At 59.2% G+C, this 19,271-nt stretch overlaps 6 protein-coding genes across 6 annotated transcripts; 5 read left to right on the plus strand and 1 right to left on the minus strand.

Moving 5' to 3' along the window:
* The first annotated feature begins 1,139 nt into the window (after positions 1-1,139).
* Positions 1,140-1,825, plus strand: SCHCODRAFT_02641844 (uncharacterized protein). Its single transcript, XM_050346237.1, has 2 exons — positions 1,140-1,710; positions 1,765-1,825. Exons 1-2 carry the CDS (start codon positions 1,525-1,527, stop codon positions 1,780-1,782), a joined length of 204 nt encoding a protein of 67 aa, XP_050197642.1. The 5' UTR covers positions 1,140-1,524; the 3' UTR covers positions 1,783-1,825.
* Positions 1,826-1,833: 8 nt separating this feature from the next.
* SCHCODRAFT_01253782 (uncharacterized protein) lies at positions 1,834-2,414 on the plus strand. The gene has a single exon (XM_050341326.1). The coding sequence runs from the start codon at positions 1,864-1,866 to the stop codon at positions 2,314-2,316; it is 453 nt and encodes a 150-aa protein (XP_050197643.1). The 5' UTR covers positions 1,834-1,863; the 3' UTR covers positions 2,317-2,414.
* Positions 2,415-2,473: 59 nt separating this feature from the next.
* Positions 2,474-5,429, minus strand: SCHCODRAFT_02693241 (uncharacterized protein; the record flags this gene model as incomplete). The annotated part of the gene is made up of 9 exons (XM_050346847.1): positions 5,093-5,429; positions 4,786-4,833; positions 4,636-4,733; positions 4,523-4,578; positions 4,199-4,497; positions 3,842-4,146; positions 3,446-3,757; positions 3,210-3,320; positions 2,474-2,752 (listed from the first exon to the last, which is right to left on the minus strand). The coding sequence occupies exons 1-9, from the start codon at positions 5,289-5,291 to the stop codon at positions 2,474-2,476; spliced, it is 1,707 nt and encodes a 568-aa protein (XP_050197644.1). The 5' UTR covers positions 5,292-5,429.
* A 5,358-nt stretch (positions 5,430-10,787) lies between these two features.
* SCHCODRAFT_01050936 (uncharacterized protein) lies at positions 10,788-11,294 on the plus strand (the record flags this gene model as incomplete). Its single annotated transcript, XM_050340933.1, has 2 exons — positions 10,788-10,973; positions 11,070-11,294. Coding segments are annotated over 2 exons (411 nt in total), but the record flags the coding sequence as incomplete, so codon positions are not given.
* Positions 11,295-11,987: 693 nt separating this feature from the next.
* Positions 11,988-12,149, plus strand: SCHCODRAFT_02463176 (uncharacterized protein; the record flags this gene model as incomplete). The annotated part of the gene is made up of 1 exon (XM_050342633.1): positions 11,988-12,149. A coding segment is annotated over one exon (162 nt), but the record flags the coding sequence as incomplete, so codon positions are not given.
* A 51-nt stretch (positions 12,150-12,200) lies between these two features.
* Positions 12,201-12,635, plus strand: SCHCODRAFT_02456544 (uncharacterized protein; the record flags this gene model as incomplete). Its single annotated transcript, XM_050342579.1, has 2 exons — positions 12,201-12,284; positions 12,378-12,635. Coding segments are annotated over 2 exons (342 nt in total), but the record flags the coding sequence as incomplete, so codon positions are not given.
* Positions 12,636-19,271: the final 6,636 nt, after the last annotated feature.

Below are 19,271 nucleotides of genomic sequence, written 5' to 3' on the forward strand. Positions count from 1 at the left end.
GTGGTGTGTGTGTCCATGTAGGGGCTGGACTAGCAACAAAAGCAGGTGAGATCCGAGATAACTGAGGCACGCTCGCCGCTCTCAACGTGCATTGCTGCACAACCTTGTAGAAAGGATCTGCGCGCGCATCTCTCCATGTCTCACTGCGGCGGAGGTGGCAGTGGCCAGATACGCGCGTAGTTTCCCTCCGAAATTGTGCGCCAATGCGTGCTGAGCGCTCAGCAGACAGCAGTCGCGTACATGGTCGCTCACTGGCATATCGCTGTTCGTCGTGAAGCGCACATCAAGCTGGAATGTGCGGTACATGTGGGGGTAAAATAAACACGCCTTAGAGCTGAAGAGCGCGCGAAAGCGCAGTAGCAGTGATGTTGGCAAGAGACAAGGAGCGCGAGACGCGATCGGAAAACGCGGCCGGTCACGTTCTCACGTGCCCGTACACGCGTACTCTACAGGGGCTTACCATATTGAGTCTTGCCACATTAAGTCGTGCCGTATTGAGTCTTTCCACGTTAGGTCATGCCATACTGAGACTGGCCACATTAGGCCGTGCCATATTGAGTATCACCAAATTGGTTCTTACCATGCTAGTTCAGCGCATAGGTGGTCACTTGAGTGTGGCATCACTGGGCAAGGGTTGCCACAAAATCCAGAAAGGACTCGACACCACACCTGAGGCCTGAAGTACCACCCCTTGAATAGTGTGAGCTTGGTCGGGAGGTTGGGTGCTCAAGCCCTTGTTTGATTATTTGATTTTTTCTCTCAAGAGAATGCTCAAGTCGGCCTTTGCACGCACACCATCCGGAAAGGTATCACAATCCAAAATCTACTACAAAGTCGCTATCTAGATCCTCAACAACTCCCCTACTCTCTCCCTTCATCCCAAAGCCATTCCCCTTGCCCTTCGAGATGTCCTACCGAGTCGAAGAGCAGAGGTTTGTGCATAATGAGTAAAGCAACAAAACTTTACACTTACCAGTTGCACCCCCTCGGCCGCGTGGGACGTCCCCTACCCCCTCTCCCTACCCCTCTCTCCTTTGACAAGACACCTATAGGTGTTGGAAAGCCGGAATCACGCGAGTGCAAAATCGAACGGCTCAGATGGAATCGGCTCCGAGCTGCCCTGAGCACGGTCGAAGGAGAGGGGAAGGAAGGTCGGCAGGCTGAGGCAGCGTTAGCCGCATGCACGGAGGGCGCGAAGAGACTTGACTCACTCCCGTTGAAGCTGTCCTGCTTCGTGAACGCCCGAACTCACTGAGAAGCCGCAACAAGGTCGTGAGCAGGGATTGGAACAAGAACCATCCCCCCAGCGGCCCTCCTTATCTTCGTATCGTCTTCCCTTCACCTTTTCGCTCACTCCCCCTCCCTCCCTTCTCTTCAACGTCTCTCCACTCTTCTCGGTCTCCTTCGCCTCCCCCCTCCCCCTCCCCTCCCTTCGCCTTGCTGACCTTTCTTCGCGTACTTGACCTTCCTTCGAACCTCGCTCGAGCACCCCTTCGAGAAACTGCCCTCCCCCATCACCTCACTATGTCGCTTGTATTCACCTCTTCACGCATTCTCACCCCGCATTCTCACCTCGCTCGAGCGCCTCCTCCCTCCCCATCACCACTACTGCTCTCCCCCATCCAGCCACTGACCTCTGTCCTTCTTCTCTTATCACGTCGCTTACACCCATGCTTCACTCTCCTTCTCGTCGCTCGACTCGCCCCCATCGTGCGCATCTAATTCTCGCCGTCGCACAGTCGTTGCACTAACGAGTCCTTGCAGCGTAGTCGCCCCCCTTAGCACTAGGTACAGTCACCTGCGCAAACCCCTTCTCGACACGGGGGCACTGGCTTGTAGGGTAGAAGCAAGATTAATTGTATTATGCTGCCTAATACAAGGTGTTTGTGCTACGAAAAGCACGTCCGAGGGCTCCTCCATCTCCCTTCGCGCGCGCGGTGCGCCTCCCCCTTCGCCCTGGTGCCACCATTTCCCATTTGCGCTGGCGCCGCTCCCGCAAGCAACTGCGCTTCTCCCCCTCCCTCGCGTGCCTCCCCCTCCCCCCTTCGCCATCCGAAGCTTCTCCCCACGCAGCTTCGCTGGCTTGACGACCTGACGAACCCCACCTCGTTCACCTGCATTGGCGTGTCGTACGTCTGCCAGTTGAGCGACATCACCTGCGAGCCGACGCGTCAGAACTTGAACGGGTTGGGGTTGCTAGGGCCGATGCGCGTGCCGCGGGGGAAGATACGGCGGAAGTGGCGGAGGTCATGGGCGACGAGGGGCGGAAGGGACGTGTGGAGGAAAGAGGACAGCCCGTTTCGGACTTATTACTGAGGAGGAGGTCAGCACAAGCTTTCTGTTGGGAGTGGAAGTGGCGCGCGAGTCTGTAGATGCACGGGGAGGGGCGCAAATCAAAGGCAGAGGGGTAGAAGGGTATGACTCACCTTCTAGCTCATTTTTTACGCCTATCCGGGATACTCTCCTCGAACTCTCAGCCACCTTGAATGACAAGAGCGAGGGCAGGGCGGACGAAGCTGAGTCCCGCCATGATCTGCCCCTCCCACATGTGTGCTAGCATCGCGTCGTATGTGCCGTGTTGCGTCGCGATCCCGAACCCCGAATCGGCGTAGTTGAAAGTCGGCAGTCGAATGTGAGCCTGCCCCTGTCGGCGACACACCGTGTATCGCGCGCATGCGGCAGCGTCCCGCATCTTCCCCGCCGTCCTACACGTCTCCGGCTCCGCCCCCACGCCAACGCCCGCGACATTGAGCTAGCACCCAAGGCGCAGCCCTCAGCGCATTTCGCATCGATTCGTGGGTTTTCTGGCTTGAAGAGGCGCACGTGAATGCGTCAGGAAAGAGAGAAAAATGGTTGAATTGAGGACGCACCTCGCACATTGTCCACGTTCACCCCTCCCTCTCCCCCCATCCGGCGCCAACCCCGCTGCCGCGAACCTCCTTTGCATAACCCACGGCCCCCGCCGCCCCTACCTCCCCTTCCCCTTCCGCGGCCGCCGCGCCCCGAGTCGCGGTTGTCGGAGGCCTGCTAGAGCTCGGGGATCGCGCCGTCTTTGGGTTTCTGGGCGGGAGTGGGATGGTTAGTCGCCCGCTCGATGAAAACTAAAGCAAGTGCATTCGAAAGCAAGTGAATTTGAGAGGGGTTGGGTGAACGTAAAAATCCAAAGCCAGCTTGGAAGGGAAAGTCAAACGACAAAACTCAAAACTCACCTCCCCGTTCCGCTCCAACCCCGCCTTCATCGCCTCCTCGTCGCCAAACTCGATGTAGATGATCTGTTGCGCGCGCCCCGTCGCCGTGGGCGGGTAGACGACCTTCGTGATCTGGAGAGGTGACAGGGTTAGCAAACCGACCGCCTCTTCCATTCGATTGAAGAGGTAGAGAAATTGAAGGCCTGACAACCTGTGAAAGGCGCAGCACGACTAAACGATGTCGAAAGACCACTCACCCCGCCCCTCGCCGGCCCGAGAAACTGCCTGACGTCCTCCTCGCTCGTGCCGATCATCAACCGCCAGAAGATCGTCCACGGGTTCCGCAGCGGCCGCCCCGACTTGGGCGTCCGCGCGCCCATCGACTCGCTCAGCGACTTGAGCTGCTCGTCGTCCGGGATGGGGGACGCGGCGGACAGCGTCGCCTCGCCTGCGTCGGATTTTGGGGCGTCGGGCTTGGAGGCGCCGGTGTCGGGCTTGCTCGTGCTAGTCCCTTCAGGTTTGGACGCGCCCTCGGCCTTGCTCGCGCCCTCCGCCTTCTCCCGCTCGGCCTACGCTGCCTTCTTCTGCTCCAGCTTCTTCTTCTGGTTCTTGCTTTTCTCCGGCTTCCCATCGCCGCGCGCCGCGCTCGGGACCGGGCTCGTCGCCGCCGCATTGCCGTTCGGTGCGGGCGTCGTCAGCTTCGTGCTGGTGCTACCCTCCGGTTTTGTGCTGTCACCGTCGGTCTTGTTGTTAGCATCGGGCGCCGGGCTTGCAGGGTTCGGCGTCGGGCCCGTGGACTTGAGGTGCGAGGGCAATTGGCGGTCGTTTGCAGGCGGTGCAGGCGTCGGGCCCTTTTTGGGCGCCAGCCTCGACACGTTCGTCGTCACGGCGTTCTGGGGATGGGGAGAGGCGGGGGTAGCCGCAGTCGTCGCCGTGCGGCGGTACGCGTAGTTGAAGCCTGTCAACTGCATTCAGTGCCAGAAATGATAAGCAGAACCCTAATTTCGCACCATGGCTCTTCAGCTCCGCGCTAACGCGCCCTTCGCGAATGTTGAGCGTGAGCGCGCCAAACGCCGCGTCGCACAGATTCCAGTTCCAGCATTTTCTACGACGGCCCGTCGCCCGCGGGAGGGGTGGCGGTATCCGCTCGATCACACTGAGCGCCTTCTCGAGCAAGACCCTCCGGTGCTCGTCGATCACGAGCTCGACCTGGTTCTTCACCGTCTCCCACACGCGCTCGAACAACTCCTTCCCCGCCTGCAGCTTGTGCCGGAAGCGCCACCCTTGTCCCCTCCCTGACCGTCGCGCCCTTAACAAGGGACTCCTTCGCGGACCTCAGCGCATTTTGCGTCAGTACGCCAAAAATTCGCGCGTCGGGCGAGTTAAAAACCTTCAGAAGACGCGTCAGAATCTGTTATTATTCTCGACAAATGACCCGTCAACACACCTGCGCCAAGGCCATGTCGGCACTGCGCACCGCTTCTCCGTCGAGGGGGTTCGCGCGTAACCCCAGCGGCTTGTCAACTGGGTACTTGTCCTTGAGGGCTGGGGCAGCTTGAGAGAAGGAGTAATCACCCACCCTCGTCTCATATCTCACCGAGGGAGCCCGCACGTGCCTCCGCTGCTAAGCTCGGGGAATTATCGCCTGAAAGAAGATCAGCATGCGGCTGATTTGGGCGTGCACCGTAGGGCAGAGCATGGGTGGGGGGGGGGGGGTGAGAGTAAAAGGCGAAGGGAAGGGAGGGAAAGCTCACTTTCTTGTATCCGTGTTACTCAAGAAGCAGGCCCGCGAACGCCTGCACTGACGTCCCTGGCACTCGGGGGAGCGCAGAAATGCGCGGAAACGGTCAGCTCTCGGCGAGACAGTGGTGTGCGTGCCACGTACGCTGCACGCGTCATTCAACTGAGCTTGTTCCCCTCTCTCCCCCCCTCCTCAGCGTAGCTCTCGATCGCAGATAGTCGACATTTTGTATGAACATTGTCCTGTTTAGTTCCTGCTGAGCGATCGGGGTCGACTCGGGGGCTCTCGGTAGGCACGGGCGCGACGGTCGTAATGGGAGTGCTGGCGAGCGCGTAGAGGCTGCGGTGAAGGGGATCGGACATGTTGGTGGGACGTTCGTGCTCGACGTCAAGAACAAGATGTGCCAATCGTTCGTCGGCGCTGCTCCGTTCGGGTGAGCAGATGACATATTCTGCGCCGAGGTCGCGCGCGACAGTACGTCCGTCGGGGTCTCAATGCGCGGGAGGGCGACCTTCGATTGCGCTGTGGATCGTGGAGGAAGTAGGGGAAGTTGCGCGAGCGTCGGCGCTGGCACAGGCGCTGGCGACGTAGTGGCTAACGACGTGGTCTTTGTCGCGCGTTACAGCCACGCGTTGCTCTTCCTCGTGCCGGCTTGAGGACGAGCTGAAGGTGGCTCGCACGGCTGATCGGGCAGGTCGCGCGGGAGGAGAGGTAGCGACGGGCGCTTTTTGCCTTGCGACTTCCTCTGCGGCGTCACTCCTTGCGTGATCAGGCGCGCAGGGGTGGCAGGAGGTTGGGTGGTGCGGAGGCGGGCTGGCCGCGGACGCGTGTTGGCATGTCGAGGGGCGCCTTGCTGATTGCGAAGGAGGAGGATGTAGCGCGGGGGGTGAGACCGTATGGCAGTGATGTCGACCGACACGGTCAGCGATAAAGGGAGGGAGGCCAACACAGATGTTATCGCGGAGGGGAAGGGTAAGAAGGTGAACGATGGTGAGGGACGCAGGAAGAGTAATGCGAGATGACAGAGATGCCGAGATGCCGATTATGACAAGAGCGCAAGGGTGTCAGCGTACTTTCGCATAACTCGTCTTTGGAGGTTTCCGAGTGTCAGATTTTCTCACTAGGCTACTCAAGCAGGCAGTGAAGCTCATATTCTGTCTTTTTCCTGAGGAAAATGGCATCCCTGGCGATGGAATAGCGACAAGAAGGAAGTGTGTACGAGATGTACATGACGAGTTTCTGCCGAAATGCCGGAATGCCGAAATCTCCGGCATTGACCAAACATTGCTCGGCATGCATCAAAAAACTTGAGGGACGCCTAGCACAGCAATCACGACCTGAGCTCCCAACAAACTTCATATTACGATAGATTGAGGTGTTCCGTACCGGCTTGATTTTTCTGAACGAAATCCATCCGGCCAAGCGTCACTGAAACCCCGTCGAAAAGAGGGTCGGACCGACTCGACCGGTGTACAAACACAGGAATCCGAAAAGTGGTCGCGTTTCTGAAGCGTCGCAGCGCATAAAACGGTGGTTTATCCATTTCATTACATTTCATTTCATTTCATTCCTAACCCACCAAAGTCTTCACTACCTACCCCTATTTCCCCCGCTAAGGCAACGGACTTGATCAACCCGGCACCCTTCGCGGCTTAATTACCCTCCTTCCCTGTCGACAATCTCAATGGCGCCAAAAGCTCAACCTCTGCGCGATTCCAGCGGACGTTTCCGCCCTCGCGCAGCGTCGGTTGACACCGGTGAGTCTCAGACCGCGTGGCGTGGTACTGACGACTCCTTCACTAGTGCACTCTCGGACAACGAGTCCGACTCGGGCACGGCGGGCGCTCAAGATGCGCCGCCTGCCACCGCCGATGACCAGGTCATCGAGCATGCGACGGTGCAACACGACGTTGTGCCGTCGTCGGGTGCTTCCGCCACGACGGTGGGGGTATCCCGCCAGGTGTCTGCTCTCGACGGAGCAGACCCTGGAGAGGGCGAGTGGTCGGCCGATGCCGCTGCTCAGTCCCCGACCCACGCGCATGCCGCCGACGGCCTCGTGCCTGAAGCTGGTGCTCAGCCGCGTGCATCGGGTGCTGTGGGCAGTCGCGCTATCGCGCCAGAGTCCACGGGAGTAGTTAGTACTACGAATAAAATTTTCCCTCAGTATGATGAGAACAGCGAGCACGAGGCTCGCGAGTCCGAAAGCGTGAACGTACCTGAAAGCTCTATCCCCGGAAACAGTAGGGACCGGTTGGATAAGGGCAAGGGGCCGGATCTTCGCAACTTCGGAAACCTCAATTTCGATGAAATTGAGCATGATCCCGAGATTCAGCAGGACATCCTGGATGCTGCAAATCGAGCTCGCGGATCGCGCACGGACGTGCCGAATCAGGGGCCGAGGGTGTCTTTGGCAAATCTGGAACCCTGCGCCGCCGAAAATAAGCAGATCGCCGATCTGTTCGATGCACTCCACCTCAAGACTGTTGAGGCCGCGGACTACGCCGCCCTCAATGCCAAACTGGCGAGACAGGTCAGCCAGCTCAGTGAGAGATACGACAATCTCGTCGAACTCCTCACGGATGGGTCTGGCGCCGCACGTGAGCGGTCGGTGCCGAACGAAGTTCAACCGGCACGTGACCTGAGCGCAATCAAGCGCGAGACCGCGGAGGCCTCTGTGCCCCCCGCGGTGCCTCGTGAACGTCCTTCGAAGGCTTCTAGCCCCGAAGACAAGCTTCGTCCGAGCTATGTAGCTGGGGGCGAGTCCTACTGGGACAAGTACATGGCTATGATCAGAAGCCGTGTAGTTGGTCTTCCGAGTTCAGACTCGGACGACGACGGTCAGTTTGACAGCGCGGGTAAGGCCAGCCGCCTTAAGCCGCAGCCTCCTGAGTCCTATGATGGCCGGGAGGACGATGAGGCCTTCTGGACCTTCGTCATTGATTCTCTTCAGTATGTTACTGATGGTCGAGTGGCAGCCACTCGGCAGGCCGATGTTGTCTCGCGTTGGCTCACTGGCAAGGCCAGAAGGTTCTACAAGCAGAACTACATGCTTAGTGCTTCTCGAAGCGCAAATCTAGACGACTTTTTCAGAGATTTATTCGATCACTGTTTCAGTCTAGACTACAAAGACAAATGTCGTACTCGGTACAAGTCCTGTATCCAAGACAATCGCGATCTCCGCGACTACATGCACGATCTAGAGCGCTTCTGGGTGGTGCTGACTGAGGAGACCAGCCGAAACCGGGTCTTGAAGTTTTGGGAAGGTCTTGACTCTTGGCTCGTGAAGCGCCTGATGGAGGACGGCTTCAGCAAAGAAGTTGATGAGTTAGAGCCTACGTACCGACGTGCTCTGCAGCTCTGGCAGGCTAGCTACGCTGCCCGAGCCCAAGCGAAGGGCAGGCGCCCTGACGATCATGGTGGATCGCCTCCCAACCGCGGAAGCGGCTCGGGTGGCGCATCTGCATCGTCCCGACGTTCTAGAGGCGGGAGCTCTTCTGCTCCCTCCTCTAGGCCGCCAGCAAACGCGTCTGCTGCCGCTGGAACGCGCACCTCGAGCTCTAATGACCGCTCGAGGACCACTGGAGGTAAATTCAGTAGACAGGCAAGGGGGTCACAACGTACCTCCGCGCCGAATGGAAGGAGCGCGAACGCTCGCGCCCCTCCTAACCGCAAGCCAGGAAAATCTCCTGAGCTCCTGAAGCGCCTCCGTGAAGAGGGGCGCTGCTTCCGCTGTGAGTCTAAGGACCATATAAGCCGAAACTGTCCCGAAGCAAACCACGTACCTTCGACGTCTTCTGGACCTCCTGGTCTCGCGATTCACTCGGTGGCAATTGAACAGGCACGTCTGCTCGACCAGAGACGTGCTGGCGTCACTAACACGACTACATTGTCAGTCAATATGGTTCAGTTCGAACCCTCGCACGACTCACCTGGGTCCAACCCGGACAGTACACGCTGCACGACGTGCTCACCGCCGTGGGCAACACACGTCCTTGCGGACTGTCCGCTTGTCTGTGGCGACGTTCCCGGACGCCCCCACCTCTACGTGCAGCCGCTCTTCGACTACTACACGCGAATTGCGCTGCGCGCGAGGCGCGAGCCTCCAAAGTTTTGCTCGGGCGACGACTTGCTCGCCCTCTGCGAGACACCCGAGTATGCCGATTTTATCGGTCGCGCCTGCGACCCTTTGTACGTCGGCGACTTGGGGCAGTGGCGTGTGCGTGGTGCGTTCGCGCTGAACGCCGTGCGCGCTTGGCCTGGCGACGGCGAGAAGCTGCGCGATGCGATGTTCCACGACCTCGCGCCGCTCTCGTATCTTCGCGATGGCGCGCCCGTCCGTTTCCTGCCAGTCCAGACCCAGGACGATTGTGTCTCCCTCTTCGAGACAGTTGAGGCCGAAGCTGGGCGTCGCGAGCTGGCCCCACTTCGCATCCCGAACGCGTACTTCATCCGCGAAGGTTTTTCGATGGAGGACTACGTTGCGCGTCAGATATGCGTCGACTTCGGGATGGACACCTCGCAGGCTCGTCGCATGGCGTACCTCTACTCCACGGGCACTACCCTCGGGGATCTCGTGCCCGAGAGCGTCGCTTACGCCCTCAACTGGGCTGTCAGACGCGTAGTTGGCGAGGAGCAGCGTCGCGCTGACCTCTCCCGCTTCTACGCCTTCCGGCCGTACTCTGGCTCGCCGGTCATCCTCGTGTGCGACACGCTCCTGGGCGTGTCGTGGGGTCTTCGTCTCAAGGACATAGACGCCGGTATCAACGTCTGGTACTGGTACATGTATCAGCGCATGCGCTACTTCGTGGGTGGGCATCAGAACACGACTCACCCGAAGCGCTATATGTCGCGCTGGTTCGAGTCGCCTGCTGATGCCGCAGCGCGTCGTGGCTTTGACGTCTTTACGCAGCCTGACGGCGCGTTTCCCGCGCGCTGGTTTCGCGAGCCCGCGGAGGACCTGATTGAGTCCGGCTTGTTCGCACAGGCGTGGGCAACGATGGTGCGCATGGCGTCCAACGTGCCGGTACGTTTCCCAGCTTCGCGTCTTCCATGGCGTCAGCTGACGGTCTTCGCAGTATCGAAGGGGCGCTCCGCGCCGTTGGCATCCTCGTCCGCGCGCGTTGCGCAACGGACAGCCGTCTTCCCGCGGGGGAGCGGCCGCCGCATCCCGAGGCCCATTGTCCTCGTCGTTCATGTAAGCGGGCATCCCTGCAAGGCGTTAGTAGACTCTGGTTCGTCAGTAGATCTCGTGAGCTCGGCTCTCGCTACTCAACTGCGCCTTCCGCTCATTGAGCACGATGGCCAGGTGTCCATGACGATGGCAGTGAGCGGGTCGCGCTCGAAATGTAACTTTCATACGTCTGTAGATTTCGAATGGTCAGCTATACATGAGCAGCGCGTCTTTGACGTCTTGAACCTCGCGACTTACGACGTCGTCCTCGGGACTCCGTTCCTGTACCAGCATTCCATCTCGTTCTCCATCAACCCGCCGAAGATCCTCATTGGGAGCGTTGAGGCGCTGCCGCTTGAGGGGCCACACGTCGTGTTAGAATATATTCATCTCTACGCATACACAAGCGCCCACAGTTTCCTATTTAGGTTTTATCTCCGTACATACGTCTCCGATCGTCGATACACGCCTCAGCTTTTCCCTTCATCGCTGAGGCGTAAGTCCTGATTTATATACATACTAGACGCCTGTACTGACACTTCTGTAGTCACACGGTTCTCGTACAGGTACACACAATCTATATAAAAGCTTTTCCCTTCATCGCTGAGGCTCACACGGTTCTCGTACAGATCCGTGCCCGCCGACTCCGTATCCTCCCTCCCCCGTCGCTCGCATCCTCCGTCAGGTTATGAGCCCCGACTTCCCAGCCATGTCTGCTCAGACGTTCAAGATCGAGACCCCGCTCAAGTGCAAGGACGACGGCACGAACTGGCCGCGCTACAAGGAGGTCACGCTGCAGAAGATCAAGAAGACCGCAGGTCTCGCACGCCATCTCCGCGGCTCACCTCGTCCCCCGCACCCCGTCTACAACCGAGTAACGAAGGCCTGGTACAAGAGCTCCGATCTCGGCGATCCCGACTCCGATGACTCGGACGATGAGGACGAAGACGAGGAGGAGGAAGAGGAGGAGGACGAGAACGCGCCCGCCACGGCAACTGCCACGTCGACGAGCGTACCAACGCCTCTCACGGACGAAGAGCGCGAGGCTCTGGAGGACAAGCTGGACGAGTGGGAGCAGCGCGAGGCCGCGATGCGCGACATCATCTACACGACCGTATCCCCGTCTACGATGACCGAGATCAAGGGCGGCAAGACGGCGAAGGACGTGTGGGACGCGCTGGTCAGCAAGTTCGAGAACGTCGACAACGTCGCCATCCGAACACAGCTCTATCGCCAGCTCGGCAACATGAAGTGCGTCGAGGGGGAGAACCTGCGCGTGCACCTCGCGCAGATGGACGACCTCTTCGATCGCCTCGAGCAGCTCGGCATGGAGATGGACCACACGCAGCGCGTCGAGCACATCAAGGAGTCCATCCCCGACTCGTACCAGGTGATCGTCACGCAAATGCAGCAGACGGTCTTCGCCATGAACCTCACGCGGAAGAAGAAGAAGATCGTCCTCTCTTCAAAGGACGTCATCGCGCAGCTACAGGCGCGCTTTGACGCGGACGAGCAGCAGAAGAAGTCCAACGAGTCCGTGGCGATGGCTGCGTCGCGGATGTCGAAGGGCAAGGGCTCCGCGTCGAAAGACGACAAGTGCTCGAACTGTGGCAAGGCGGGCCACTGGAAGCGTGACTGCTGGTCGAAGGGTGGCGGGAAGGAGGGTCAGGGACCGAAGAAGAAGAAGAACGGAGGCAAGGGGAAGGGAAAGGGCCAGTCGCAGGCGAACACCGCCGCGAAGAGCTCCGGCGTCGATGACAGTGGCGACGAGACCGCACTGATCACGATTTCCTGCCCGAACGACGACGACAACGTCGCGCTCGCCATCACCTCCGACTTCCGAGACGACGCGCAACTGCTCGCGCTGCCCGCGGAGCAGCGCTCGAAGATCACGATCCCCGACACTGGCGCCACTGGCGACTTCTCCGGCGACCGCAGCCGCTTCATCACATTCCACGACATCCCTCCCGAGCCTATCAAGGCAGCCGACGGGCGAGCGCTCTATGCGACCGGCAAGGGCGACATGCTGGTACCGTTTCCGATGGGCGAGAACGAACCCCCGACGCCCGTTAGGATCAAGAATGCGTACTACGCACCGGACATGGCGTTCACGCTTCTTTCGGTCAGCAAGCTCGATCGTGCGGGATGCAGGATCAAAATCGAGGGCGGGATATTCACCATCGCAGTGCAGCGACCCGAGATGAAGGTAATCGGGCGCATCCCCCTCGTACGCGGTCTATACCGCATCGACAAGGCCCCGGCGGCGCGCGCGACGCAGCAGGTCGCAGCGGCCACGACTCCGAAGATATCGATCACGGAGTTGCACAACCGGATGGGCCACAAGCACCATGACGCTCTGAAGCGTATGGTGGTCGAGGGCCGAGTCACCGGCATCAACCTCGACATGGACTCGAAGCCCGAGTTCTGCGTCGGGTGTCTGGAGGGGAAGGCGAAGAAGAAGCCGTTCCCCCAGGTGGGCACCTACGAGGACGTCAAGGCGTATGGTGACAAGGTCGTATGCGACTTGCAGGGCCCCTACCCGACCACCTCCCTCGGCGGCAAGAAGTACGCGCAGGTCTACCGCGACGTCTTCACGAGGGAGCCGCGCCCGTACTATCTCGCCAAGAAGTCCGAGGCGTTCGGCAAGCACCTCGAGTACGACGCGTTCGTCAAGCTGCACCGCGGCGTCCAGCATATCCGCGTCCTCGGCACCGACCGAGGGGGAGAGTTCATCTCCGGCGAGTTCGAGCGCTATCTCGCTCGCGAGGGGACGATCCACCACAAGACCGTTCACGACTCGCCTCAGTCGAACGGCATTGCGGAACGCGGCAACGGCTACCTCACGGACATGGCGAGGGCCATGATCAAGACGTCCAACCTCCCGGACTACCTCTGGGCGGAGGCGCACCGTCATGCGTGCTGGATCGACGCGCGCACGCCCACGAAGGGTCTGCCTTCGGGCAAGACGCCGCTTGAGGAGGCGACGGGCAAGAAACCCAACCTCGCGCAGGTGCGGGTCTGGGGGTGCAAGGTGTGGGTGCGGAAAGAGAAGCTGAAGAAGCTTGATTCGCGCGTGGAGGAGGGGCGGTTCGTCGGGATAGACGAAGAGTCGAAGGGCTTCCGGGTCTACTGGCCAAGCAAGCGCAAGATTTCGATTGAGCGCAACGTCTACTTCGACGACAAGACGGCGCGCGCGGGCGCCAAGGCCAACGGACCCGAGGGGGAGACGTTAATCGTCGACTCCGAGGCCTTGGACGTACCCGCGAAGGCGCCTACTACATCTACTCCGCCACCGCCACCACCGAAAGTGCAGGAGCCCACAACCGAGCCGAGTCCCAAGGCGGCATCGCCTTCACCCTCAGCACCACCGAGTCCGCCACCGACGCAACCCGAACCCGAGCCAGAACCGGTCCCGGCACCTCACGAAGTCGTATCCGAGGCGAGGCGAAGCTCCCGCAATGCAGGGAAGCCAGCGCCGAACTACCAGGAGGAGGACCTTCGACGTCGACCGCAGCATGTTGCGCAGGTTGCCGACGCGAAGGAGGTCGTCATCGAGGACGATTTCGTCGATGAGGTCGAGCGGCTAGCATGCGCCGCGGCGATGCCCATCAGGGAGGAGGTGGAGGACGAGGTCGACATAGGCGGTTCGGAGCTGGACAGCTTGTGGAGCAAGCTCGTCGAGAAGCTTGGGTTGAGTGCGGATGTGCAGGAGCTGGAGGTCGAGCCGAGGACGGTCGAGGAGGCGTTGGGCAGGGCAGACGCGGAGAAGTGGGAAGCGGCGATCCGGGAGGAGCTCACGCAGATCAACAAGCTCAAGACGTTCGACGTGGTCGAAGTCCCGAAGGGCAAGAACGTCGTGAAGGTGCGCTTCGTCTTCAAGCTCAAGCGCAACGAGCTCGGCAACGTGGTTCGCTACCGCGCGAGGCTGGTCGCCCGCGGCTTCACCATGGTGCACGGCGTCGACTTCCACGATACCTATGCGCCCGTCATTCGCCAGCCGACGCTCAGGATTGTACTCACCGTCGCTGCGAAGCGGAAGGCAGCCATACACCAGGGCGACATCCGGAACGCGTACCTCAACACCGAAATCGACGAGGACGTCTACATCGAGCTCCCCGACATGTGGGAGAAGTTCTTCCCCATCCCGAAGGACCTCAAGGGCAAGCGCATCTGCGGCAAGCTGCGTAAGGGGCTGTACGGGACGCGCCAGGCGGGACGCGGATGGTACAAGAAGATGCGCGGGACGATGCTCACCTTAGGCTTCAAGGTCAGCAGCGCGGACGAGGCGCTCTTCTACGCGTTCAACGGCGCCGAGTATGTCGTGGTCGCGGTCGCAACGGACGACTTCACGGTTGTAGCTGACTGCGACGACCGCGCGGACGAGTTCAAGCGCCGAGTGGGCCAGCACTACGAGTTCGTCGATCTAGGCAAGATCAACTGGCTGCTCGGCATGCACATCACGCGCGACTACGAGGCGCGCACCATCCTTCTCGGGCAGCAGGCGTACATCGACCAGTTGGTGGATCGATTCGGTCTGCGCGATGCGCGGCCGGTCGTGATACCGTTCGAGCCCGGTACCGACCTCAGCTACGAAGCGCCAGGAGTCTCGTCGGAGCTGTTGTCGAAGGAGGAGAAGGGGACGTACCGCGAGTTGGTAGGTGGATTGATCTGGGTGTCGACGTGCACGCGCCCAGACATCCAGTTCTACGTCTCGACGTTGGCGCAGTACTTCGAGGAGCCGCGCACGACGCACCTCAAGTACGCGATGCGCGTTCTCCGGTACCTCAAGGGTACGCGCGACCTCAAGCTCATCCTCGGCGGCGACCACCTTAACCCCGTGGCCTATGCGGACTCCGACTGGGCGTCGACTCACGCGCACCGCAAGTCGATCTCCGGCTTCGTCTTCTTCATCGGCAGGGGGCCGGTGATCTGGAGGTCGAAGAAGCAGCCCATCGTGACGCTCTCGAGCGGCGAGGCGGAGTACGTCAGTCTCAGCACGGCCGGGAAGGACGTTATTTGGGTCCACAAGTTGATGGTGGAACTCGCGCCGTTCTTCGACGAACCTCGCCGACTCTATCCCGCGCGGCCGACCCAGGTGTACACGGACAGCCAGAACTCCATCGCCCTCACGAAGGATTCGGTCCACCACGAGCGCACGAAGCACATCGACGTCCGGTACCACTGGATTCGGCAGACGGTCGAGCAGGGCCACTTCAAAATCTCGTACTGTGATACGAACAACAACGTTGCGGACTTATTTACGAAGGCTTTGGGTACGGTTAAGTTTGTTCATTTTCGTGATGTTTTGGGCTTAGGTGATGCTTGAGCTGAGGGGGAGTGTTAGAATATATTCATCTCTACGCATACACAAGCGCCCACAGTTTCCTATTTAGGTTTTATCTCCGTACATACGTCTCCGATCGTCGATACACGCCTCAGCTTTTCCCTTCATCGCTGAGGCGTAAGTCCTGATTTATATACATACTAGACGCCTGTACTGACACTTCTGTAGTCACACGGTTCTCGTACAGGTACACACAATCTATATAAAAGCTTTTCCCTTCATCGCTGAGGCTCACACGGTTCTCGTACAGATCCGTGCCCGCCGACTCCGTATCCTCCCTCCCCCGTCGCTCGCATCCTCCGTCACGTCGACGACTTGTTCATGGCGAACGTAGAGCCCGAGCCTGGCTCGGACGAGTTAGAAGCTATTCGGAAGCATCTAGTCGAAATGGCCTTACCTTTGTGCAAGACCATCGCGGAGACTGAGCTCCCGCCCTTGCGTGCGATTAATCACACGATTCCCATCATAGACCCCGACCGTCGGTACCCGTTCCGTCGCTCGAATTGCCCTGCAATCTTTCGTGAGCAATGGAATGAGAAACGCGACGCATATATGCGCTCGGGGCGGTGGGAATTCACCACCGCCACGAACACGGTGCCGATGCTTCTCATCGCGAAGAACCAACGCGAGAAGACCAAGCTACGTACCGTCGTGGACTTGCGCGAACGCAACGACAACACGCGCAAGTTGTCGTCCCCGCTCCCGGACCAGAATGCGATCTTGCGTCGCGTTGCTGCTGCAAAATATTGGTCAATTCTAGACGGGAAAGATCACTATGAGCAGATTCGCGTCTTACCTGAGTATGAGGACGTCAACATCATGGCAACACCAGACGGGAACGTCAAGAGCAAGGTCATGCTCCAGGGCGACTGCAATGCTGTCGCGACGTGTCAGGCAATAATGACGCATATTTTCCGGCCTTACCTCGGTGTCTTCATGGATGTCTACCTTGACGACATTGTCATATACACGAACACGCTTGAAGAGCATGTTCGCGCCGTCAAGAACGTGCTTGAGGTGCTTGCACGCGAGAAGTTCTATTTGGGTGTTAATAAGCTGCACTTCCTCGAACCGGAAGTGCGCGTACTTGGGCGTATCGTCGACGCGAACGGCATTCGTGTCGATCCTGCCCGCGTTGACGAGATCGCGAAGTGGCCGGTGCCTACGAATAAGAAGTTAGTCCGTGCATTTTGTGGCGCGGTGGGCTGGCTCGCCGATAATGTCGCCGAGATTGCCGCGCCTTTGGGCATTCTGCACGATTTGTGCGGCGAAACTCACCGATGGGAGTGGGGATTCACGCAGCAGCGCGCGTTTGAGGACTGCAAGCGGCTTGTGAGCGCGAGCAAGCGCATTTCGCGCCGCGGCATCACCCTCGGGCCGGATGGCAAGCCCACTTCGCGCGTTTGGCTTCTGACTGACGGCTCTAAGTCGTCTTTATCAGGAGTAGTCGTCGAAGGGGAGGACTGGCGTACCGGAACGGTAATCGCGCTCTTCTCCGCGAAGCTGAGTACGACTCAGCAGAATTATCCTGTACACGAGATCGAGATGTTAGCTGGCGTGGAATCAATGCAGCGGCATCGCGACTTACTTCAGGGATTCCACTTTATGTGGGTGACTGACCATCGTGGTCTTGTCCATCTTCTGCGGCAGCCAAACCTTTCGGGGCGGCAAGCGCGCTGGCTTGAGAAGTTGGGCGAGTTTGACTTTGAAGTCGTGTACCTGCCAGGTGTAGATAATGTGTTAGCTGACGCCCTATCGCGCATATATGAGGGCGACGCACCTGGGACGCTGCGCTCCCCCTCTGAATACACATCCTTTGATGAGGATGGGTCCGTCGACTACGACGGTATGGATATAACTCGGCCACTTGTGACCGAGCTTGGCGCCCTGGCGGTTGCGCCAGACGCTGAGGACGACGTCGCTCCTCGCCGCGGTCGAGGACGTCCAAAAGGCTCGACGAAGGCCTTTAACGACTGGGTTCGTCGTCTCGCCGCGAAGAAGGGATCCGTCCGCTTGATTGTGGGCGATCACGCAGCGGATGGCAACTCTGAGAGACGCGCGACGCGTCTGGAGGGGGGAGACGACCCTGTCGAACCCATTGCAAGTGACCCGAACGCGTTTGAAGACGAGATGAGCGAGAAGGAAGCAGCGCAGAACGCGCTGCCAGCTCATCACGCGTTTGCTTCCGATCAAGCCACGCGAGGTGATGTCAGCGGAACATCACATTCGGCATCTTCCGAGTACCCCTCGGGTACCCGAGAGAACGCGCACTCGCGCGCTGTCGAAGACAGCCCATCGTCGCCCGACGTCGGCAGCCCAATTACAGAGGATGCGAATATAGACATACCTAGTGCTGTCCAGATGTCGGAATCCGAACCAGAACACCCGACAGGCAAGACACCAGCCTCAGCAGAGGAAACACGTGTCTCGACCTCGGTCGGCGCGGAAGGTGACGAAGATAATGATATCGCACCGCCTAGCCTCACGGAACCTATCTTGACGGCTATACCCAATCACACACGGGGTGTACGCATTGAAGATTTGATCCGGGATAAGTATCAGGACGATCCGTTCTTTGCCAAGATATTGGAAGAACCCAGTCACTTCCGAAACTTTGAGGTAGTCGAAGGGCTCATCTTCCTGAAGCAGGACTCTCGTCGTCTGCTGTGCATTCCAAATATCAAGGAAAGTAGTCGCTCCGTGCGAGGACTCATCATTCAGGAAGCACACACCTTACTCGCGCATCTCGGTGCCGCTAAGGTTATCCCCGTGCTCCGTGATCAGGTGTGGTGGAAGACGCTGGTGCCTGACGTACAGAAGTTCATTGCGTCGTGCACCACGTGCGCTTGGAATAAGCCCAGCAATCACAAGCCGTACGGGCTATTGAATCCCCTGCCGGTGCCTGGCACGCCTTGGGAAGCTATTGGGATAGACTTCACGGGTCCCTTTCCCGAGAGCGAGAATCACAACGGGACCTTCAATTACCTTCTCGTCGTGATCTGCCTGCTGACCGGCATGGTACATCTTATTCCGACACGTACTAATGTGACTGCCAAGACTCTGGCATACATTATCTTTGCGGAAGTCTATAAGCTACATGGGCTCCCCAAGTACATAGTCAGCGACCGGGATTCGCTCTTCACGAGCATATTCTGGACTCACCTGCACAAATTGATCGGAACTGTTGAACATTCGGCCTGTCACGACATGTCACGTGTGCATCACATGCACTTACACGCGAGTATCATATGACTCAGATGGACACATATGGACACATAGGTTGGACTTGTCACATGTACGCTTTACTCAGCGTGTTCTGTCCTCTTGACTCATTAGCTATTACTACGTATGACATCGTCGCCTCTCCTGTAGTATATAAGGAGGGCTCCTCTGGCCCTGTAAAAAAAGGTCTTCACCTACTCTGCGCATAGCCTCTAGCTAAGCTCTCTTATATTCAGGTAAGCTGAGTGGTGCGCTTCCCAGCATGCTCAACAGGTTATGAGCCCCGGTGAGCAGTGCCTGCGCCCTTGCTGGCAGCGGCACAGTGTCTGCGCCCTCTGTGGCTGCGACACAAGTCATTAGCGCCGTCACTGGCTGCAATGACGAGCACCCTCATTGCTTGCCGTCACCATGCCGCTCTAAGCGCAGGTGACACCATGCCGGATCGCGTTTACACGCTTGATCCGATGCACCCGTCTCTGAAGGAGACGATGGCCATCGGCATCATGCTCAATTCGCTCATCGGCGCCGTTCCTGGCCGCCACTATGATGTTCGATCCGATGCTGACGATCTATTCAGATCATGTCGAACTCGCTCTACCAGGCCAC

This window comes from Schizophyllum commune (assembly GCF_000143185.2).
Source record: "Schizophyllum commune H4-8 unplaced genomic scaffold SCHCOscaffold_13, whole genome shotgun sequence".
Classification (NCBI taxonomy): Eukaryota; Fungi; Basidiomycota; class Agaricomycetes; order Agaricales; family Schizophyllaceae; genus Schizophyllum; species Schizophyllum commune.